The sequence below is a fragment of the Bactrocera oleae genome, chromosome 6, assembly GCF_042242935.1.
Source record: "Bactrocera oleae isolate idBacOlea1 chromosome 6, idBacOlea1, whole genome shotgun sequence".
Taxonomy (NCBI): Eukaryota; Metazoa; Arthropoda; class Insecta; order Diptera; family Tephritidae; genus Bactrocera; species Bactrocera oleae.
In genome coordinates, this window is record NC_091540.1 from 50,398,977 (window position 1) to 50,423,742 (window position 24,766).

The following is a 24,766-nucleotide window of genomic DNA, read 5'->3' on the forward strand; positions in this document are numbered from 1 at the left end:
ACATAATTACCGTTAGCGTTAGTTAGAAAAAAATCAATTATTCGCTTTTGGTTTAATGTGTTTTTAATAGTTTGTGTATTGTTTTAGTTACAATTTTTTTACATTGATTCACTTCTTTTGAAATAAAACTTTTTTTTAATTAGAAAACCTAATTTTTTTTAATGTTTAACAATTCTTATCCGAAACTAAAATATTTTTAACACAATTTATTATTTTTGAGGTTTTTTAGTAGAAGTTTGTAGCATTTGTTTTATTATTATTGTTCTCTGTTTTTTTTTGTGTTTTTTTTTTTGTATTGTGTTTCAAACACTTTATTCTCTGTAAGTTTTATTGTAGGATTCTGAAATAATCGACAAGTTTCTTTAAAACCACCCAAAATTCATGATATACATATGCATATGTTTTTTAGTTTATTATTTTTTTATATTAATAACATTTATTTTGTCTAGTGGTAAGCATAGCATGGGCCCACATAATCACTTCACATAGATTTATGCTTTGAAAATTATAATTTATAATATATTTGTGTTCAAAATTCTGTTTCAACTGCTTACACTTAAGGTTTTGTGTTTTAATCACTTTGTGCACTAAAACGCTTTGTTTATGTAACTCACCTCTTTTGTTATTTTAGCAACAGAAAATTTCCGCAATATTAACTATTTTAGCTTATTTAATTTAAACTAATTAATTTACATTCATATGTAAACTTTCTTTAACTCACTATTGGTTTTGTTTTTGTACGTATACCAAAAATGAACAACTTTTAAAATTTTTTTAAATTTTCGTGTTTGTTATTTTTAAAAATTTTCGTTTATTTTTTCGTAGACCATAAGAGAGCATCAATAACTTGTTGTGCCTTTTGCCTGAAACCGTCGTCGTGCACGCCCATTTCAACGTGTTTGTCTTCTCCAACGCAACTACATCCCAATGTCACCTAACTTGGATTATCATTACTGAGCACTATGTGATGTGTCTCATAACGCATACTTATATATGTACATACAAACATGCATTAGCGCTAAGTGCTAGTTATGAAAACAAAATCATCGGCAAAACTTTAACAATTTCGTTTTAAACACGAAATACCAAAAAACAAAAATTAAAACTTAGCAGCAAATGAAATGGAATAAATGGCGCTTTATCAAAACCGTAACCCGACCGAACTAACCAATTGTTGTTATTGGTTGTCATTATCAACAACAATCAATCTATCTATTTTAAATTCATGTTTGAACGTGTACTGCGTTTTTGTTGTATTCGTTTAATTAGCTGTTAACAAAACAATTAACTCGTAAGCACAATGTCAACTTTTAACTATTTATTATTAATGTCACTTTTCCAAAAAGGAAAACAAAAACATAACAAAGCAAAAACTAACATAGTGTTAGTGCATAAGAGTAAATTTTCGACAATTAAATTAAACTATAAATCGCTACTAAATTTTAAACTTTGTTTTAAACTTATTTATTGTTTGTAAAATATTTTAATTTCACACTTTCTTGTTTTAATCATTTTGCACTTGCATTTTCTCTATCTTTCTCTCTGTGTCATATAAAATCACCAATGTTTTGCACACATCAAAAAAGCAAGTGCTGTAAACTAATTATGTTATATTTACTCTGTAATTACACGCGCATTTAGTAACGACTTAGACGACGACGAAATACGTGATTTAATATTAACAAAAACAACAACACCATCTTCCGGCAGAATTATATTTTGGTAGTATCATACAGATTATAAAATATGGACGACCGGCACGTGCAAAAGCGAAAGCAAAGCAGTTGACCGACTAATTGCAAGTATTTGTATTTGGAACAGACGTTTTCAATTTGCTTCTAAGCGCCATGGAGCAAGCGTCTTGTGCAGCTTTTGTCTCGCTTACAAAAGCAAATTCGAAGTATTCAAACTCCAGCTAAAGCATAACTTTTAAAGGTTCAATGCGCGACAAGGCACAACTCATAGTGCAAGAATAAGTGTTAGCTGTATATTTAACAAAATTATGTCTACCGAAATCACCCTAATCTAATTTACTAACGAAAATTGTTTATACTATTTTAAAATTGTAATTGTTAAGAATTTTCGTACAACGCTTTGTAAAAATGTAAAATTATGAAATCAATTTTACGAAACACACAACGTATCGAAATAAATGTTGAAAGTATTATACTTATACATTTGCGAATTTAGTTGATTTAACCGCGGCACAGCAGGTAAGAGTAATCAAAGCATGTTCAAAACAAGGTTTTTATAATTTTCAAATTGCGAGGCAGAAGCGATTAGCACAAGCACAAACCTCCACGCTGCACATAGTTATTCACTTTTTACATTACTAAGTAATAAACGAGTTAGGAGAGCAACTAAAAATTGCTTTTGACAACTTTGTTAATCATAAGAAATAACAACCGGATATTGTTTAAATTATTTGTTGCAACAGCTGATTTCGAAAGAAGTCTCACCTCAATTGGCAACTCAAAGTTAAAGACTTTAGCGTTGCCAACGTCACTTTCATATAGAAGCGTATAACATTTTCTAAAGAAACCCTTCGTACAAAAGAAGGAATTTATATTTCCAGTTTCAAATAAAATTGTAGTTGATTTTATTTAATCATTAAAAAGTTACGCCAATTGGTAACTAATTACATAATTTCAATAATAGTTTTCAATGAAAAGTTTGTTGTGTGTCAGGGTAGTTATTTTAAAACACATAATAGTTTTGGAAGAGAAGCATATCATAATATACCTTCTCTGGTTTAAGTGAATTAAAATTTAGTTAACAGATGGATTTATGAATATAATACCAGGGAACGTATTTTGTATACTTAAATATATGGTATGCGATTAATTTTAGTATATGTACAGAGTTTTAGATATTGAGACATTAACGCGAACAAAATATTAATTTCTCTTGAACATATGGCAGCACTACGCATAAACTTGCTTATATTCCACATTTATCATTTTTGTTTTGTTTACACCTTTTGTTAAATAAAACTTAATTTGTAAGATTTACTATTATAAAATACATTAAATAAAATTTAGGTAAAAAAACAAACTAACTGAAAATTATGTCTGCCCTTAAAGTTGATAAAAATTCTCAATCGGGACTTAAACGAACAGTTCCCGAGGGCACAGTAGAGGAAGCACTTGAGCTAAATAAACTTTATGGTATGTTAAAGTAACTCCAATTGCTTATAGTTTATTTTAAAATAACGTTGTATTAACTTTAGACGATTTACGTAAGCAGCTTTCTTTGCCACGCACTGACCGCTTGGGCGGGAGAGCGCTGGCTACTTGGGACCCGGACGAAAAAGCGGTGCACGTGCTACGTAAAGATGGCAAATTTGGCAATTTTGGCTACAGTCATGGCGGTCGTTTATATTTAGAATTTTATGAAGCGTTATTTCTCTTAGAAATGGTATGAATTTAAACTATAAATAAAAACTTGTAGCAAATAAATTTATCTGCTTACAGAATCGTTTGCAATTGGAATATCATACAATGATAATGTCAATTGAACAAGCTTATTTACTGCTTTTGGGTGAGACACCTACTCCAAAATGCAGTGAATATCTTGTATATGCACATCTCACGCGCATTGGGTACATTCTAGTGAAGCATCAAAATATTCCTTTCTACGATAACATCGAACCAACCGAGGCAGATTGTGCTTGGGCACTTGCCTTAAATGTCATTAATAATCGTGCGATACCCGAAAATGTAAAGAAGTCTCCACATTTCGTAAAAGTAAAAAAGGAAATGAAATACGTTAAGCAATGCATAATCAAACAGCAGGTACAAAAACAATTAAGCGAAGCAGATTCATCCTCCATAAATTTCAATGGCAAAGTCGTATCTACGGGTAAACGAAAAATCACAATTGACGAAGCAGAAAATCTCCCAGTAGCGAAACGACGATGTCTAGAGGTAGCATGTAATCAAAAAAGCTTTCTGAATTGTCTCAAAGATGAACCGGAGTACAAACAATTTCAAGCAACATTCGCAAAATTCGACATTATTCAAATGGACGATGCCACCATAAACGCAGAGGAGGAGGTGCGCACTTTGCATATAGCTTTCGATTTGTACCTGCATAATGATGGATTCAAAAAGAGATCACCAAAGCCACCAACCTTCCGATTACTGATATTAGGCGTACATGAGCCATTCCCTACACATTCAGAAATAAAAAACCTCTACAACTTGCAAAAGTACCCAGTGCCTATTTTAGTAGTAACAGTCGGCGAATCCAAACAAATACAAGCATTTGTATATTATTTTAGTTGAGTATGTTAAAGTTAATGAAAATGTACATTAGTTCTATATTTTGTCTACATTGTAAAAAATATTATAAGTTATTATTATATTTTTTAAAAACAGCTAACCTGTCTGATACATTTGCTTTGATATTAGCATATATTATTATCAGTTTCCGGTTGAAAAATGCAAAATACCCCGCCAAATATATAGTATCTTACTAATATACTAGCGCTAATCAGCTGTGTGACAGAGTTGCATTTCGTATAATAATAACTTTTGCATACACAAAGGTTTGTTCGAACACGCTATAAGTATTTTTATATTTTGTTGTAATTAGACCTTATTAATAAATTTTTATAAACATAAGAATTATAATTTAGTTAATTTCTCATTTATTTACTTTTATTGTTATGTGCATAAATTTGGTGGATATTTTAATTTCTGTGATCATTAAAGTTTTTATATTCGAATATACTAATATTTATCAGAATTTCCGGTTTGGGAATTTCGAAATGAATAATTATAAAAATGCAAACGTATCTACAGAATTATGAAATTATATAGCTGAATGGCAAGTTTTGTTATATACATACAAATATATGCGCAATTCGCTTTCATTCGGTTCTAGAAATTATTTTACATACAATTTTTAAAATGCAATAATTATTCAACTAAACGTTAAAAGTTATTAATGTTGTTCCATTATTTCTGCTAAAAATATTCTTATACTTCTTAACTTTTCAATTAGGCAACATAAATGGCAACGATTGTAATGTCATTCAAGATTATTTATTTTTATTCAAAAACTATTTAATTTTTGCCAACTTGTCAATTATTTCAAACAAAAAAAAAACTAAAAACAAAATTTATTATTATTGTTTCCGACACGATCTCCTTGAGTACTGCAAATTTTCTTCATTGGCGTGGGCTGAAAATAAACGAAATTCGCTCGTGCGCCGTAAATAAACAAATTAACGCATAAGCTCGTGTATTTTCTTGCAAGAGTTGTGTGCAGGCATAAAAAGTTTTAGTCATTTTTAAACATTCACCGTGAGCGCAAGTGCCTATAGTGTTCGGCTTAACCAATTGGGTACCGATTTTCGCCAAAAGCGGAAAATTTGCGTGACTATAGTACACAATAATTACAACGGAGAAATTTGTTCGTCGAAATCGTTAAAGAATTCCCTAGCATTGAGAAGCAACAGCTGAGCACACGACTGACCGTCCAGGCGAAATTCCAAAGGCGTGCATAAACATTGCTGAAATATTACTCAAACTAAACGCAAATCACAAAAACTACATTTAATCATCATGGTAAGTGAACCAAGTGAATTTGTGTAGTCTTGTAACTCAAGCAAAACTTTGGATTTTTTTACTGTTGCCTCAAAAGAAAAATGCTTAACCTCTGGCAAAACAACACTCCTTTTAACCCCATTTGATTTGACATTGTCCTACTAAAGTGAACTGTGATTCATTATTGGATTTTTCATAAACAATTAGATTTAGTATTGTGGGGTAGGGTTGAAGTAGAATATGCGTAGAAAGTAGCCATAAGTACTTATTGTACTTGTCAAAATAAAAGAGATTTTCTCACAACGCTACGAGCGTTCATCACTCGCTATTGACAACGACCTTGACCCTAATCGTAGTCGTAGTTGTCACGATGTAGATATAAGCAGAAATATGCGTGTGTATGTGTGTATACATGTGTGTAGTAGAGAAATGAAAACAGAAAGTTGTTGCTCTTTGCGCGTGTAAGCAATTACCTTAAAATAATGTACTAAATATTTTATTGTTTATATTACGAAATCAAGCAGTACTATACTACAATATATATGTATATCAAACATAAGTGCATAGTTCGAAATTTTTTATGCTTCTTTTATCGATTAATATGATAAGGTAATCTCTTTAAGACGGTACTTTGGAAAGTTGAGGCCAATAACTCTCAAATATAGTGATATTTACACATACATATACATGCATATTTTTCAATAATAAATATAATCTAAAAACATTAAAGGGCAAGGTCGGATATGGAGCAGACATGTCCAATGTGAAACGACCACTGCTACGCACAATTTTTGTTTTTTTTTGTTTTTCCAAACAAAATTAGATGCAAAGATGTGTGAGTGGACAAGGCTTCAAGAATTCGTTAATTCATTATTTTAACCTTTATTCATGGGTAGAAGGAAGTCTGTACAGTTTTGTAGCAAATTATTCCTAAAAAAATTTTACGTCGAAACTCGATTTGAAACCGAAAAAAATTCCTGTGTTGTTTATGTGGGAAATTGAATTTTTGAATGAGCTATTGCACTTAAAACCTTTAACCTATGCCGCCAGGTTCTTCATTTAGCACAGAGAAAAAAAGTAATATACCCTAATATACAAACATTCCACATATTAATGTTAAATTTTTTAGTGAGCCAAACAACAGTTGGGTAGAAAAAATTTAGTTGAAACACAGTTACGATTGACAAAAATCAGTTGTTATAATCAACAGCCACCATTGAAAAATCAGCTGTTATTTGTATATCCGTTGGACCAGCAAGAAGTCAAAAGTTTTAACTTCAAAAAATCAAAAATTTTAATGTTAATGTTTTATCTTTGAGGGAGTATTCATTGAAAGTGCAATTTACAATAAATTTAGACTATACTAATTAAATATTCAATAACTGACGATAAATGCAAATCAAATTCACACTCAAGCAATGCTTGGCAAAGCTTGAAACAACTCCATTCACGTCGTTTTGGGATATCTCAGAATTAGAAATCAATAAAACTTACTTAATACTTTATTTAAAAAAAAAAATATGTCTGGCACGCCTTTATGGATATATTATACATACATTTATTTTTAAGATAGCGCTTTGAATATTTTTAAATTCTAATTTTACTCTACTATTCTCGTTTTTTGCAAATTTATTTGTTGATGTATGCCTATTATTTCCAAATTCTAAGTAAATTATCGAAAAAATTGAGTTGTGCTAACCATGCTGGACAGTTTGTTCCATAGGATGCTATGTACTTCTGATCCATGCCAAAAACACAATTTTCTATTATTATCAAATATCCATTTTCAAGCATTATTTGCTCCAAATGTGAAGATCGTGTACAACAAAAATAAACCAATACCACGTAAATTATATTAAGAGCAAGTGCACTCTATTAAAAGAGGTTTAATTTTTATAGTTCATAAATAGAAAGAAAACAAACAAATATAGTACACACACCCGCAAACACGCAACAAAATACAACTTCCAAACAGTTAACTCATCATTGAAACAACAAATCCGTCCTTTCAAAAATTCCAAAACCATTTTTTCTACCTTTCTACACTCGCATATTTCTCTTTTTATTTTTATTAGCAGCGATTTACATACGAAAATAGTCTACCAAAAAAAAATAAATAAATAAAAACAAACGTACAGAGTATACAAAATGATAAATAACACAAGAATATACAGTTCGAAGAGAAAGGGATAGCTGATTGTTTGGCTTACTGTTTTGCGAAAATATACCAAAGTGGATTGTCTACATTCCTGGAGTTTTGACGTCAAAGTGCTGACTTTTAAATATTCGGGGTTTTTCGGTTTGTTATTTTTGCATAAATTAGTCGCTAATTGCGAATCATCAATAAAACGACCGTTAGTAAGTTGGTTGTTCCGAAAGTCAAAAGCCATACCACAATGTCACCAACTCGCGCTCGAAAGTGTTATGGCGATGTTATTCCAACAACAACTCAATTCAACTTTTGCACTTCGTAGTTTTATTACGTTGAAATAGCATGCCGTCATATGTTCCGACACCATTCTCCCGATCGTGCGTTTATTCGTAAGCCGGCAAGCGAACTTTGTTGGTAAATTTACATAATTTTTTTTTGCTTATTCAGCATTTGTTCGATTGTTTTTATAAAAGTAAACAAAAACATAGCGACTTTTTTGAGTCGTCGCATTCGTAACTGGCGCTCAGCTATGACTTAAAGCCGGTGATTATCTTTGAATTCGCTCGCGGTGAATGTGCAGTTTTACTACAATTAGCGGTGCGTGGAGTATCAGCTGAGTTATATTTTAAGAAAATTATACTAGAATTCTTTCTTAAACTATATATAATGTAATACGAATTCTCGTGTGACTTTAATTTTGTGTGTGACAATTTTGAAAAAAAGCTTTGGTGATGTGTGAAGATAGCGGCGCTTCCACAATGTATGAGTTTAATTTAAAAAAATATATATTTTTTAATAATCACGTGGTCTACTATAAGTTATGTACATATGTTATAATTTATATATTTAATGTGGGTACAATTTTTTTTATGAAGCATAATAAATTAAGAGAAGTGATGGTTTTTTAATCTTTCTAATATTCTATTTGTTGTTAGTCCGTGACGTTAAAGAATCGAATGTACATACATACATATGTATACATAAACATAAAATATGTGGGTGTCAACTACTGCGAATTTTTGATGAAACTATTTTCTTTATAGAAATATTTGCCACTATATAATCGAGGAAACCAAAAAAAAAGAAATATTTTAGTTTATAATAAAAACCAAAAAATATACATACATTCGTTTAAAAATCTGCCACATTGTCCAAAAGTTTCCACCCCAACAATAGTATTTGGGAACTAAATGCATATAAGTTGCTCGAACTGAAACCTTTATTTTTGATCTGCAAATTTGAATAATATAATTGTGAAAAAAAGATGCGAACAACGTAATTTTCGGTTGTATAAAACCTTACATAAAAGTTTGAAGTCAGTTCAAAATGTGTAAACAAATAGGCGGATTACATTAATTTACAACTAAATAAGTCGACTAGTCGTTTTCGAAATATAACCACATAACAATTTCTAGACGTTTTTTCAAAGAAATTCCCAAAATGTCGTTTATCGGTTAAATGAATTTTTCATTTCAAATAGGCACCCGAAATTTAGACGTTAACTGCCAAATGACTGCCACCATGAACCATGGTATTACGAATGATAGTTACGAAGCATTGTTGCGAATTTTTTTTCAAAAATTCGGGATTAAAAATTGAAAAAATTTTTATTTTTAATTCAGATTCTAGCTTGAAATTTTCAAATTTTAAATTAAGATGTTTGGCAGAAAAGGAGAAAAAAGAAAGATTTACATATTTCTTGCTGCAATACTTTAATTAATAGCAATTAAATGTAAATAAGACAAAGAGTGCGAAATCGTGTTGATATTTTATTAAAAATGAGCTTTTCTTTTCGAAAGATAACCAAAATGGTAGAACACGAATTATATATATTTATACTTTTTTAATCCGGTATTTGTATTAAAAATTTATTATTTATTACATTTATTTTTAATTTTTTCATCCATTATTTGGGATTAGAAATTTTAAAATTATTTTTGATGAAGATTTTTGGGATTACAAGAAAAATAAAAAATTAACAAGGACTCAACCCACTCCGCTACATTGCTCACTATATTCTATATTAAACACACATTCTCACCGCAAAAATTCTCGGTTGCAAAATAATAAATTTTTGTTCGCCTTTATTGCACAAAATATTACAATTTGTTGCTGCACTTTCATTCACGAACACTAGTTTTTCGTTAATAACACATTCTGCGTTCAAAAGGGAAAATGAAAATTACATTTTATTACTGCGGTTTTGTTATTACACGTATACAAAATTAATTTTCATTTGCTTATTGTTGCATGCATATTTTTACCTAGAAGACACACTCGATAGTGTAAACAACGAAAATAATAATAATATTTTTCTTAAAGTTCGTGTAACAGATGCCAAAAACGCAAAATTTAAAACCACATACCTAACCCTGCCACCCCTTAAAAAGTACCAAGGAAGTAATTTGTTTGTTTATTCAGAAACAAAAAAAAAATTAAAAATTGAAAGAAATTCTAATGAAAAAGTTATAAAATTTTGCATTGAACCATGCTCTGTGTTATTACTTTTCTTGCTTTATTGTTGTGCCACCCATTAAAGTCATCATAATAATTAACATCATTATTAGCCGAAATAAGTAGGTGTGTTTATATGAATTTCCAAACGTGTGGTCACAATATACATGTGAAACCGCTTAACTCGATTTTGATAAATTCTTTAGAGTGAATTTAAGGGTTGCATTGTTTGCTTAAAATTATATACATATTATAACTTCGAATGTTTTAAATTATATTATTGTTTTGAAAAATATTAAAAGATTGGAATAGTAGTGAAGAAAAATCTGAGCTTTTGGACTATTGGAAATTAATTGTTACCAACAACTAAATAATCCTTCAAAATGATTTAAGCGTTTGTTTTCTTGATGACTCTCGCATTCGGGCAATCTCTCAATTTACCTGATACATATTATACGTATGTGCATATAGATTTATTTTTAAAATAGTTGAAATGTTTTCAAACAAATTATAAACAATTCACTGTATTTGATTATTGCTTTATAGATTTGTTCGTTTTTTTTGTTTATAATTTCTGTAGATTTCACACCTTAGGTTTTTGAAGTGAGTTCATGGACCACATGAATAGGCTGTGTAAAAATAAAGAAATTTGTGTATAGCTACGAGTTTTAAAAGTAAGACTTCCCTATGTGTGTCGCAAAGTTAGACATATCAAATTGGTTATTTTCACTACACACATTTTAGCGATCGATCCTTGCGCAAATATTTATTTATTCATACAACTAACATCTGTCAAAAGACTTTCATTTTATGCAAGTATTGTAATATTGAATTTATTTTTGTTTAAACAAATTTTCAAACAGGTGGCAATCTTTACTGCAAATAGCTTTTACAGAAATCTCTCTTGAAAATATTATAATGCAATATTAAAATTAACAACATAATTGTATAAACATTTTAAACAGCTGGCAACCTTTTTTGAACCTATTTAGTGTGGTAGCCATACGTATATGTATATATATAGTAGGTTGGAAATGTTATCAGATAGTTTTAATTATTCGATGTAATATTGAATTTATGAAATGCAATATTGGTCAACTATATAAAAATGTAAGAGCAAGCGTAAATTAGTTATAATTCCCAACCAAAAAATGTACTTCAAAACGCCAATGGGATTGAAATTCATATAATAAGGGCTTATATCCACTTGTGGATTTCTAAAAATCTAATTTTTTTTGCTTATGTATCGAATTTTCGCAAATTTGAAGTTGATTCGACTAATAATTTCGGAGATATGAGCATATGTACTTGTAAGAATTATCTATGTTAGTGTAATCGGCTACCAAAACTTTAAACGCGTTTTTTTCTAAACGCTATTTTCAGAGTCGGTGAGGAAAAGTTATCAGAAACGGCTAGACCGATCAACTTTAAGGGGTTAGGGGTAGTCAGAATTTTCAAAAAATTTTGCCTTTTCGTTAAGTGTAATATCTTGAAAATATTCTCTGAAAATTTTTGAGTTATTCGACAAATAACAAAGAGCGCTCGGGAGCAGGCAGCTAGCGGCAGCTGCAATAAACTTTAAATATGTTTTTCTCAAAACTATTGTTTTCGAACTGGTGACAACTGTAACTGGAAAACCGCTCAGTAGATTTTATTGAAATGTACACAGCTTTTAGAATACATAATAAACTCGGTCCTGAACGAAGGATTTTTTAAGACCAATTAACTGCTGATTTTTTCCAAAAAATCTAGCAAAAAAATTCCTGAGGTCGCCATTTTTTTAATTTTTGAAAAAAAAAAGCTTCGATCAGGCCCAGGAGTATCTATTTATAAAACTAACTTTTTTCATCCGATTGATTTTAAATGAATTTCCAAGGACTTATGATTGTCACCGCAAGGACCTTTTTTTTTGGAACTGGGTCAACACACAACTTTGAAAATGAAATTTTTTTTTTGAAATTATCGTGACTTCAAGTTGAAACATTGCATAATTATGTCATATTACACTGTTGTCAAATTACATGATTTAATAGCAAAAAAAAATTACTGAAAATTCTCATTTTTTCGTTTCTCTGACTACCTCTAACCCCTTAATTTTCACAGATCAGGTGATAATCAAAGGAATGAGATTTTTGATAATAATTTCGTTTTTATAAGTAACTCCGAAGTGTAAAATTTTCGGCACAAAACGAGTGTTTTTTAGGAAGCCATCATTTTGTCAAAAATCAAAACTTTCACTAGTCCTGCGATCATATCCTGGATTGTAATAATTGTTATAATTTTTTTTTTGGTTTTTTGTATTTTTAAGAAAAATTAATTTTCGGAGGTCCTCCTAGGTATTCCAAATTTTTTAAAATTAATTACCGATTTACCGAAAGGACATTAAATTCTTTAAATATTCAATATGTTCATGTAAAAGTATTTATCAAATAAAATGCCTCTTCAAAAAAGATCGCCAAAAAAGCGTTTTTTCTGACTTGCAAATGTATAAAACCCTTTAAAGTGAAATACTATTTTCATACTTAAGTTTTATCAGTAAATGTAACAAATATTTTGAAACCGTTCTTATTTTCTTTTTACACATAACTGTACAATTTGCACTTCATAAGACTGTTACTAATTCTTCAATTATTTCTTTTATATTTTTCTTTACCCTAAATTGAATTCACCGGAAATGAGAGAGAGCGAGCAAGAGGAACATTTAACAAACCATGAACGTCATATGAAAAATTTGCACAATTTTTTATTTTTTTTTTATTTTTTTTTTAATTTTTTTTTTTTTTTTTTTTTTTATATTTAGAAATTTGCGGTCTCGTTGCCCTCGCCTTTACCTTCAGCCTATTGTGGGCGCTTTCCCTTCAGAACGTCTGATTTGATTTATGTATATATTTATAATTTTCGCTTTGCTCTTTTAATGTTCTTATGATTTAAAGCAAATTGTATACTAAATAATATTTTAATTCCCAAAAACCTGCAGGTTGCCAGCGAAATTCTTGTTGTTCATTTGGGGCCACTAAACTGTAGAATTTATATGAAATATATAAAACATATACATAACCATACATGTACATATATTTGTGAATTTAAATTGTATCCAATAGTTTTTACACATTATAGCATAAGCCGATAATATTTATAATTTTTATATTTATATTTGACCTAAGTTGATATTTCTATTATTTTAGCTGAAATCGTAATTATTATTATTTTTTTAACAAAGTCTAAAGTACATAAATACTGTTATTTAGCGTTTGTAAATGCCTTTAATTTGTTTGCCTTAATTTTGAAAGCAAACAGTTTTGCTTAGCTGAAAAAGTTCTACCCTGCGGATGAAGTTATCGAACAGCTGGTCAAAAGTGTTGTTTGTTTTACATAAAGGTGTGATCTTCAAAGATAATTCACAATTTCGCAATCGAGTGCTAATACACATATACACGTATTTTCGAAAATCACAGTTTCATTACCGCATTATCGCAGTATTATTATCCTAACAGTTTATTAGAAAACAAGTACTAAAATGAAAAATTATTAATTAGGGGCATTACCACCTACATACGAGTGTATTTATACCTATACTTACGGTCAAAAGAACTTCATTGGAAAATTAACTGGCCCAAGTGTTTACAAAATCATTGGTCGAATTGAGGATATACTCGTATTTCGGCTCCAGCTGCGCTTATTGTCTAGATTTATACTGATATACTATGAGTTTTAATAGTATCTACACTCAAGCGCCAACCATTGAGTATTTTTTTATGCTTTAGACCTAACAGAAACCATTAACAATACATTGTTGCAATATTAGCATAATCGATTCAATAATTTTCGATTTGCATATTTAATTGAGAGTTCTCTTATAGAGCATGACGAATACACTTTTGTTCTTACACAACAAAGTTTTGAAGTAAAGTTTTGAATATAAAATGGTTGAATGGATGGATAAAGATCAAATTGAGTTAGGAGTTAGGGTGTTTAACATTATAGTGTATCTTTATACAAGTAAACATTTTACAGTTTGCATTAATCAAGATATTTTTTAAATATAACTTATATAGACATGTAGTAAAATCATTCGACTAAATCGAAAATATGAATTGAATCGCGGCAATATTCACTATACGATACAGTTTAAATATTTCTTCTTTTATAGTTCGATTTAATAGTCAGATAAAAGTTTGAAAATTTTAAGTACAAAAAGAATTATACGATATGATAACATATTAAGGGTTCAAACGAAAGAGATGCTGTGAACGGTCGTCATCTGTTTAAAAAATTCAAATCATTAAAATACATAACATAAATTTAATAGTATAATTTAAGCATACATATGAATGCGTGAAAGCAAATAATTTTTTTCGTAGATGGTTTTGTCTAAGCGATAACATCAATTTGAACCAAATTTGGTACATATACATAATACCTTTACAGCACTTTTACAATATAATAATACTTTTCATGCCATGCCGACACCTCCTTTTCTACATCTGACTTTATACCGAAGTATTCTAAGCAAATTAAATGAACATCTTTTATGTTGACATTTGACAATAATGTGATCTGATAAATAATTGTTAACGACGATTCAGTACATTCTCTAGCTTCCATATACACATACGCCTGTGATTACATATTTATTCCACAAATAAAATCTGGTTCGTTTTCTATATAGTTTCGACATTTTCTTCGGAATGAGAATTTTTGAAAAGTCGGCAGGTAAAACTCAGAGTTCTTTAGCTTAGAAATCACAACAGTTGAAGCCAAAAAACCGCATCGGCAACAAATTAAAAAACGTAAATTTGTGTCTACAAACTTGAAATAATAATTTTGGATATATTTATTGTCTTTATAATCTCAATGGTGGAAAAATTCTGACTTATTTCTAATTATACACATGTATATATTAAATACAATGACAATCACAATGTAATCAGTTACTCGTTAATTACTCTTTTATACTAGTATCTCGCCACATTGTTTTATGACATTAGCCATTAACAACTGTCAAATGCATGATTTGCGACAATAGCAAGATTCAAAACTAAAAGTGCTACTGGAATATCAACAAAACAACTACAATAACAAATAAAGCAATGTGTCGACTTAAAAATATATTTGATTTTATGCGTGTGTGTGTATGTTTAATGTACAAATTAGCATCATTATTATTATAAATTGGTTTTAGTTGCCACTTTGCGTATAAATTATCATTCATGTCGTTGAGCTCATGTTTGCGCTTCAGTTGTTATTTATTATTTTGTTTCAACTCTTTCGTAAAATTCTTTTCATATTTTTATTGTCATTTTGCATTAGTGTCATAAATGGCACAATTGAATTACACGCAAATTGTCTATAGAAACACCGAGACACTTTTAGATTTATAGGCATGAATATAAATATTCGAATGCACTTGTTGCCTCTTTCGTTTGGTTGTAAATTGTTTTTTTTTTTTTTTTGAATTTATTTTTAAATATTTGGTTGCTTTTAACAATGAATTTCTGTCTGACAATTTTACACGCAATTATCTCAGCACACAAATCGCTCAATGTCATAATTGACTACTTTGACGGTCAAGTCCGCGCGTTTCTCTGTATTTACACTTTGTGCTTTCACGCTACGCTTATGTTGGATATATATTGACTATATTATAACCGTGCATATGGATATGTGTGTTTGTATTTACGGCTGCAATATTTTGACACCTAATTACAAATTGCCAGATAAATGGCCGGCCTTTCGTCAATCAATAATAAAATGGTTTAAAAATTGTATTTACTTAATAAATAAATGATAATGCTCGTGACTTTCGCTATTATTTATATAAGAACAACTAGTTCAAAATAAAATAAAGAAACTTGCGCAATATCAAAATAAATATGCGATTTTGATAACTTTTCAAGCATTGTGTATAATAATTTAATATTTAACAAATATCAATCGATTTTGAAGCATATTTGGTAAAATGTTAAATATATATATATATATCATTTTCTGATCTTTTTTGTAGATATAAATGACATGTTGATTTCGTTTCGAGTGTCAAATCGAACAAACGTTTGATATAAATTAAATAAACTGATATAATCAAACGTAACCGGAATCTACAGATGCTCTTGAGATTGTATTTAACTATTAAATATTGTTTTGCTTTCACAAATCTAGGTTTTTTAATTATCGGAAGAAAAAAACCGAATCAAAGACAACCTTTTTATTTTGTAATAAGCGGTTTATAAATATCTATGAAACTAGTTGCTATCAAAGTTACATTATTCAATATTATTTTTTTGTAATAAATAATGGAATCAGCTAAATTTTTATTTATTATTTAATATGAAATATTAATAATTTGCAGGTTTCCACATATTTCAAAAAAAAATCCAGCGAAGAAATGTATGTTGACAAAAATGAATAAATTCAAATAATTTCAGAGAAAAAACGCGCGTTTTCAACAAGAAAAGAAGAGTATTAATTATGTATAACATTAAAAAACTAATAAAAGTATGTCATTCTTTATGCTTTTTAAGAAGCTTTAACAAGTGGCAAAGCAATATTTTCGCTGCCACACATCATTAAGAGCTGGCAAAATGCCCTGTCTGTTAGTATTTAGAAATGTGCACGACCTGTCCTACTCTACAAACAATGCTCGCGTAAGAATCGCCTGATTATTGATTACTCAAGTTTTCAAAATTGCAAAAAGGTATGCGTGAGAAAATATCTAGCTGCCTTGACGCCTTAATAATTACTTTGGACTTTTTGAAGAACTTTTACTTGACCTTCATATTTTTCTTAATGGGTTGTTTTATTTTTAGTTGCAACCGTGATAGCCAAAGCAGTTGTTTGTGGATTCAAATTTTCGAATGACAAATGGTTAATTTTTGCCATATTTTTTAAAACAATTTTGCTTATTACTCTCACAATACTCTAACACAATACGGTGGTTTTATATCAATGACGTTATTATAGCAGAAAACCAAAAAAACTATTTGATATACATACAAGTATATCTTACGTAAATTTTTTACTCTTTTTATTTAAGTCAACCCAAAGCCCAAAGTACGGAAACCTAAAATGATGAGTAACATGTGTAACCTTTTTTAAATCCCTGTCATTTAGTTAGATTTTTAAATATTCAGAAAAGCTTTTATCTGGTTATAAACAGTACGCAAAAAAATCTTAAAGGTTCTTAAGCTCCAATCTTTTGCCATGAAGTCGAATATGTCGCACGTCGGGAGCGATGCATCCAAGCACACGTCAAGGAAAGATGCGTCTATATTACAGTTTAAGAATTAACTAACGATAAAAAAAAAATTGTTTCCAAATATCATGTGCCATTTTTTTGTAAACTATCGTCAAGAAAAGACCCGAAATTGGAGCGTGAAACAGACGACCTCCTTAAGTATGTAGTTTGAATTTCGATTTTCTTCATAATCTGTTGGATTAAAATTCGCGTGTTCTCTTATTTTGAAATTGTTTGCCATTGTTTATATTTTTTACACCCGAACTTATGTGTATTTACCGCTGAGTGATTTATGAACTATGCCGATTAGATTAGCACATTTCAAGTGAAAATATTTAACAGGAATATTGTTTATAGATATAAATTTCTAATAACTAATGATTGCGCTAAACCAATTCATATCAAAATTATATATATATTTTTTTCAAATTCAAAATAGCCACTAATCCCGCTGTGCTCTAGAAATTTTAATACGATTTAAGTAGTATTTAAATGAAACGAAATTGAATAAATATATTTTAATAAGCAAAATATGTGTGCTTCAGCACACCAACTTTTTTGTTATATACTGTATTTACTCGTATATGTCTCAATTACACTATGTATGTGTTTGTCCAGTTATTTATGTGTCATCAAATGGCGATGAAGAAGGAAGCCAATGACAAATCGAAGGCCGCCGAACTTCGAAGAGCACAAATCGGTGTAAGTAAACGATAAATAACCGAAAGGTCTAAACTAAACGTTTCGTAATGTATAGTATGGTACTTCTAAGGAAATTCGAATGAGCGTGAAAATAAAGAATTATAAAAAAAAAGCAATTGTCTGACTCCGAAAATACTGAAATTGCACGGATGTTGCTTAGTGTGCTTCAAAATACATACATATGAAAAAAAATTATATCTATAAATTCTGATTGCATTACATAATACTCAGCTAACAGTCTATAATATTTAAATATGATTATTACACATATATAAATACTTTTTAATGTCTCTAAAAGCGAATCTATCAACTAATTGCAACATATTTGAGCTTATCAGTCAAACTTACTTGCTCGAGTGTCGTAACAAAATGACGCGCCTATGCAACCCTGCTTCTTTGTAAAAAAAAAGTGAAAAAATATTAAAAAACTAAAATTTAATTATTGGTATTGAAATGTGGTGATTGTAATTAGATGTCGTGTAGTAAACTTAATTATATATGTATATACTTAAATTATTAACTTTGTAAACGCATACTTTAATGGTTACTTAATTTTTTAGGTTGGCGTACCAATTGTCTGGATTTTGGGCGGTCCCGGTTGCGGCAAAGGCACACAATGCGCGAAAATTGTAGAGAAGTACGGATTCACACACTTGAGCTCCGGTGACTTACTGCGCGCAGAGGTGATTACTTATAGCATAGGTATAATACAATAAAATAGTCGACTTCGATTAGGAAGAGAGTAGTGGAACGAACAAACAACTGCTATAATTGCATTAAACTGGTATAATCAGTATAGTATAGAGCAACAATAACAAGCGTCTAATTTAATGAGCCGTTTTCATACTCTCCGTTATCATTTCGACTTGTTAACTTCGTTATTGCGTTCCCATGTAACATGTAAATGTTTTGACAAGAGAGCCAGTATGAAACATAACGCGCTTGATAGTTATTTTCAAATAACAATGAACATTTTTTCTTCATTACACAGGTGGCCTCTGGCTCCGATAAAGGTCGCGAATTGGCAGCCATTATGAAAGAGGGGAAATTGGTGCCGAACGAAGCTGTCTTGTGCCTGCTAGCCAAAGCTATTGCCGATCACAAGTGCGATTCGAAAGGCTTTCTAATTGATGGGTGTGTGCAGATTACATTTTATTTAATTTTAAAAGCTTATTAGCCTCTTTCTTTTGTTATTTGCAGTTACCCACGCGAGAAGGATCAAGGCGCAGCTTTTGAACGTCAAATTGCACCAGCGGATCTAATTATCTACTTTGATTGTTCGGATGTAAGTATATACTGTTCATATTTTATTGAAAAATTTATCCATATAAATTGTCCATTATTTATCTTAAAAGCAGACCTAGTTTTTGCACCTTGATATCTACTAGATGTTGTTGGTATTTTAGCGGTTACAAAAACTTTGTTTAGTGATAAAAACAAGAAATAACGTTAACTTCGGTTGCACCGAAGCTATAACACCCTTCACAAATACGAAATGTTACTTACAAGAATTTGATTCCGATCGTTCAGTTTGTAGGGCAGCTATATGCTATAGTGATTCGATCTGAAAAATTTCTTCGGAGATTGCATTATTGCCTTAGATAATGATCTCTGCCAAATTTCGTGAAAATAACTCGTGAAAATTTCTCGTCAAAGCACTTGACTCCGATTGTTCAGTTTGTATGACAGCTATATGCTATAGAAGTCCGATATTGGGGAGAAAAGGAGGTATGCAAATTTCCAGATCGATATCTCAAAAACTGAGGGAGAAGTCTCTCAGGCGAATCTTTGAAAGAGCAAACTACTCATACACATATATAATTCCATCAACTTATTCGTCTTAGCGCCAAATATCTCTAATATCAACAAATATCTTGAAGCTTATAAGTGTATCAACCCTAAATTGATCCAACTCTCTATCATATTTTCTCAAGCTTTCATAAATAAAAAAATTATATATTTCCGTCGAATTCATGGATTCCCATCCTTTTGATTTCTTTATTTCCAAGTAGTAATCATATTTATATTAATTTTTTTTTTTCGTTTATCAAAAAGTTTATTACAGTAAAAAGAAGCCTATGTAAAAAATTACTAAACCTTTGTCTATTGTTTTTATTTTAAGGATGTTATGGTTCAACGTATTATGGGACGTGCGGCTGCTTCCACAGAGGTGCGTGCCGATGACAATGAGGATACCATCAAGACTCGTTTGACCACCTTTAGAACAAATACCAATGCCATTCTAACCCAATACATCGAGAAGACGATAACGGTAAGTGGCAGACAATGCCTTACAAATAAATATATTTATTTACTAAAAATATGTTGATTACATAATTTGTAATTTTAATATTTTTTTCCTATTTTATTTTGTTTTTCATTTATATGCAGCTCAATGCCGAACGTTCCGCCGATGATATTTTCGTGGATGTGCAACGCGCACTGGATTGTTTGATACAGAAGAAGGCTCAGGCGGTGGCATGCGCCTAATTAATGACTCAACAACAACTGCAAACACACATGCATACATACAAATGTATGTGCATAAATTATTTATTCTTTAATTAATTTTACGTGAACGCACGTAGATATAAATATTATAGCACAATTCAAACACACATACCTATCTACAAATGATATTAGCAAATAGCAAAAAACCAAAGAAAATGGAAAAAGCAAATAAAATGGAAAAAGCAAACAGCCTAACTTAAAGATACTTAAAATACACCTAAAATTATATACGGCCAACTTGTGTGGCAAAAGGAGTGACTCAAGCGTACATAATTCCCATAACTTGAGCGCTTGAGTAATCAGCTATGGGAAATTGCCTCATAGGCGTGCAAAAATCTATTCTTAAATTGTAGTACAACCATAAAAGCTCTCTAAGAGAAATACATATGTGCTTTAATTAAAAATTATAACGTACTTTATTTACTTAATGCAATACAGCAAAGAAATTACAAATTGTTACCAACAAAAGCAATTGTCGCAATAAAAACTATTAACTAATGATTTTTATCAAATTAATTTTATTTGCAGAAGTGATTGAGCTTTTTCAGAGTTATTAATTAAAATACCGCTATTTTCAAACTAATAACCATAATTAGTAAATAGCTCAACGCTTTGTATGCAGTACAGGGTGTTTACAGAGAAACCATACGATTTTATATAGGGTGTTTTGTAGCGATGTCGAATTTCCTATAGGGATATCAACCAAAGTAAACAAGAATGATATTTATGTTCAAAATACTTTGGCAAACCACCAAACAAAGTCTGGCACAATGTATAATATATTTCCAAATTTACATTTTCTACGTCAAACCATCACCGGTGATTAGTCACATTTCTGTTTTATCACGTAAAGAAATAGCCAAATCCGTTCAGCAAGTGAAAGCATTACTTTATTGTTTCGACCTGTTTGCAACCGAATCATATCACGAAATGAGACAAAAAATTGATAATATTGATCATTGACTTGACGTACTACAAGTATGTTATCACACTCGCCACACGATCTCTTAGTGGTATTTCAGTTTTAATGTTCATGGTTTTGAAAAATCTATTTAGTGATAGTCCTTGAATTAATGCAATCTTAAGATTATGATGAAGTTTTGGGAAATACGTAAATTCATACAATTTAAAAAAAGCCGACCTCTATTGCTTATCAACTTTGCTTCTGTTGTATATACCATCCATTGGAACTCTCGCTCAATTCTCTGACAAATTCTAGTGCACTAAAAGGCAAAATCTATTTTGATCAAGAATAACTCGGTTTAATATTTTTAGGATATATAAACATTTAGTGTACCCTGAACAGAGTGTATTATTATAATATTAATATATATCGGGCCACCATGGTGCAGTCGAAATTTAACGTTTTTTTAAATAGTAAAGTATACAAAAATTCACAGATTGGCTATGATTTGCCATTACCCCTCTCCTTTTTATACCCTAAACAAGGTATATTAAGTTTGCCACGAAGTTTGTAACACCCAGAAGGAAACGTCGGAGACCCTATAAAATATATATATAAATGATCAGCATGATGAGCTTAGTTGATTTAGCCATGTCCGTCTGTCCGTCCGTCCGTCTCTATATATGCAAACTAGTCTCTCAGTTTTTAAGCTATCGATCTGGAATTTTGTACCTGTCCTTTTCTCACTAAGAAGCTGCTCATTTGTCGGAACCGATATCGGACCACTATAGCATATAGCTGCCATACAAACTTGACGATCGGAATCTAGTGCTTGTATAGAAAACTCTTTCATTTTACGAGGTATCTTCACGAAATTTGGCATGAATTATTATTTAAGGCAACAATGGAATTAGATCGGATCACAATGTCATATAGCTATCATATAAACTGAATGATCGGAGTAAAGTGCCTGCATGGAAATTTTATTTTTTATTGCCGATTCACGAAATTAGATCTGAATCAAGTTATTGTAAGGAACCTTTGTATCTGTGAAGGGTTGTATAGCTTCGGTGCAACCGAAGTTAACGTTTTTTATTGTTTAGAAAGTAAGGTAAGCTCCAAACTTTGTATTCAAGTATATTTCTAGAAAAAAGTTAACTGTTAATTATAAATTCTAATTATTAACTATCAACTTAAAATTTACACAATGTCAATCTCCCAGTGAGAAAACATCTTATAAAGAAAAATATCTTCACTTTTGTTGTTCTAATAGCCAAATTCTTAGACGACATAGTATTCCCAACTAGAATTTTACTCTAACTTAAAATTTAGATTTTTTGTTTACAAAAAAATGTAGTCAACAATATTTTTTAAAATACATTAACATATCAGAATACTAGGATACCTTATATACAATATTTTAATTACTTTATTTCTGCTACTGTGAATATTCTTCTGGTCACAATTTCAGTCATCTACGCTTATAAAGACCAGTAATTGAGTTTCTCATCAGTGTAAGTTTAGACGCGCTTACGGGACTTCCGTTTGGATGAAGGAAACATAAATTACTGCAGCGAAATTTATTTACTTGTCAGTAAGTTTATTTCACTTTTCTCCTTACAAAGACTTTTGTTATTAAGAATTCTTATTAAAATATATTATTATTATATTATATAAAACTAGTTGCTTGTGATAGAGCTTAAATTGGTGTTTGTTAATCGAGTTGTACACATACCTATGTATGTAACAATATTTTTAGGATTTTCATTCTTAATAGGTTTTAGGTTGGTGTCATCATTGAGCGAGGTTTCTAAAGCTATATGCAACGGTAAGCACAAAATGACCATATATGACGGAAGACTACGCATGGTTTATAGGGACAGAGTTGCTTTACTGACCTCATGAATAATATTCCGTCAAAATATTTAAGATTTCTTGTTAACAATTCCAGACCGGCTCCTGCGAAGCTTGTTTAGCTTGCATTAAAATTCTTATATTTCATACTTAAAGAAAAGAAGATTGGGTTTATGAAACAATCAATTCATTAATTTTTGGCGATTTATCAAAATTGCATTCTTAGATCTTCGAATTGATAGCCATATTCTTCTATTTATTTATTCACCAAATATTTCTGAAAAATCTTGCATTAGCTGCAAATATTGAACTATTGTAAACATTCTGACAACTTATTGCAATTATATTTTCCAAAAGGTGGCAACCCTTTTCAAAATTAAACATGTTTAGATGTTTACATTTACACATGAATATTAAGAAATTTAATTTATTTAATAATTTAATATATTAAAAAATTTAAAAGGGTGGCAATATTTTCCAAAATCATTTTTAAATGCAAGTACAAGTTTAGGTTGATAACCATACAAAAATAATTATTTTTCAAAACAAATTTTATGAGATTAAAAGATCAGAAGAGTTGGTAACCATTTTTGAAAAATAGTTTTACTGCATGATTTCTTAAACTTCTTCGCTTTGCTATGTTTCTTTATTTATCAACTTATTTTAATACATTTGACTATTACAGCGAAGAATTAAAAAAATGCAACCAAATCGGTCAAGTCCATATAGTGTGAGTGTCACATTATCAACTTTTTCGCACAGTTTCTTGGTGGTCGAGCGATTTTACTATCACATTTCAAAAAAAAAAAAATAATAATTAATGCACTAACCAATACTGGAAACACTTTATATCAATTTTCATTGCAAAATTTGTATATATGATTATCTCTATTCAGAGTTACAGGTATTTATAATGGAAATTCTGCTAATATACATATACAAGTATATACTCGGTAATTTAGAAATGTTCTAAATTAAGCTTACATATCAAGCGTAACAAATTCGATTTTAATTAAATATCGCGTTGGCGATAAAATGCTCAGGAAAAACTCAGCTACTAACATTAACGCTATAGTAAAGAAGTAATAAATTAATAATCTCTTGACAACGTAAAAAAGTTGATTAATGAAAGAACTGAATACCCCTTGGATTATAATTAAAATATACAAGTGCATAGTAGTAAATACCTCTATAGATAAAAAATATATGTACGATAGCCCGTTTTTGTACTGATACTGATCTTAAGAGAAAAAATACGTTTTACCTTCCTCAATTAGCTATCAATTGTTATCTATTTGAACAGGTGGTCTTTGACCCTAGTGCTTCGGCACGTTTTTATTGTACGAGCTGCTGTCTTAATAGCTTTTAACTCTATGACTTAATATGTAGTAATTGTTTTGTAA

General features: G+C 30.1%; 3 protein-coding genes across 13 annotated transcripts in view; all 3 read left to right on the forward strand.

The window, feature by feature from the left end:
* Sarm (sterile alpha and armadillo motif) overlaps positions 1–2,175 on the forward strand; it is a 113,619-nt gene extending 111,444 nt beyond the window's left edge. For 7 of the 10 annotated variants that reach the window (XM_070112090.1, XM_070112091.1, XM_070112092.1 and 4 more), the window contains one exon: positions 1,642–2,175. In XM_070112090.1, coding sequence (XP_069968191.1) covers positions 1,642–1,726 — 85 coding nt within the window. In that variant the 3' untranslated portion in view covers positions 1,727–2,175. Of the gene's footprint in view, positions 1–825 lie in introns of all 10 variants that reach the window. The other 3 variants (XM_070112093.1, XM_070112088.1, XR_011397152.1) reach the window with 2 other exon arrangements.
* A 786-nt stretch (positions 2,176–2,961) lies between these two features.
* Tsen54 (tRNA splicing endonuclease subunit 54) lies at positions 2,962–4,378 on the forward strand. The gene is made up of 3 exons (XM_036359190.2): positions 2,962–3,167; positions 3,230–3,417; positions 3,474–4,378. The coding sequence occupies exons 1-3, from the start codon at positions 3,068–3,070 to the stop codon at positions 4,284–4,286; spliced, it is 1,101 nt and encodes a 366-aa protein (XP_036215083.2). The 5' UTR covers positions 2,962–3,067; the 3' UTR covers positions 4,287–4,378.
* Positions 4,379–5,282: 904 nt separating this feature from the next.
* Ak1 (Adenylate kinase 1) lies at positions 5,283–21,106 on the forward strand. 2 transcript variants are annotated; one of them, XM_070112100.1, is made up of 7 exons: positions 5,283–5,573; positions 18,011–18,094; positions 18,655–18,777; positions 19,086–19,228; positions 19,295–19,379; positions 20,217–20,366; positions 20,486–21,106. In XM_070112100.1, the coding sequence occupies exons 1-7, from the start codon at positions 5,571–5,573 to the stop codon at positions 20,582–20,584; spliced, it is 687 nt and encodes a 228-aa protein (XP_069968201.1). In that variant the 5' UTR covers positions 5,283–5,570; the 3' UTR covers positions 20,585–21,106. The 2 variants fall into 2 exon arrangements, with proteins under 2 accessions (XP_069968201.1, XP_069968202.1); XM_070112101.1 differs by lacking the exon at positions 18,011–18,094 and having other exon boundaries at positions 5,287–5,573.
* Positions 21,107–24,766: the final 3,660 nt, after the last annotated feature.

Coding starts and splice junctions, on each gene's coding strand:
- Tsen54 (XM_036359190.2), top strand. CDS start 3,068: ATGTCTGCCCTTAAAGTTGATAAAAATTCTCAATCGGGACTTAAACGA. Junction 3,168..3,229: donor TGAGCTAAATAAACTTTATG/GTATGTTAAAGT, acceptor TATTAACTTTAG/ACGATTTACGTAAGCAGCTT. Junction 3,418..3,473: donor CGTTATTTCTCTTAGAAATG/GTATGAATTTAA, acceptor ATCTGCTTACAG/AATCGTTTGCAATTGGAATA.
- Ak1 (XM_070112100.1), top strand. Junction 18,095..18,654: donor TTCGAAGAGCACAAATCGGT/GTAAGTAAACGA, acceptor TTAATTTTTTAG/GTTGGCGTACCAATTGTCTG. Junction 19,380..20,216: donor TCTACTTTGATTGTTCGGAT/GTAAGTATATAC, acceptor TTTTATTTTAAG/GATGTTATGGTTCAACGTAT.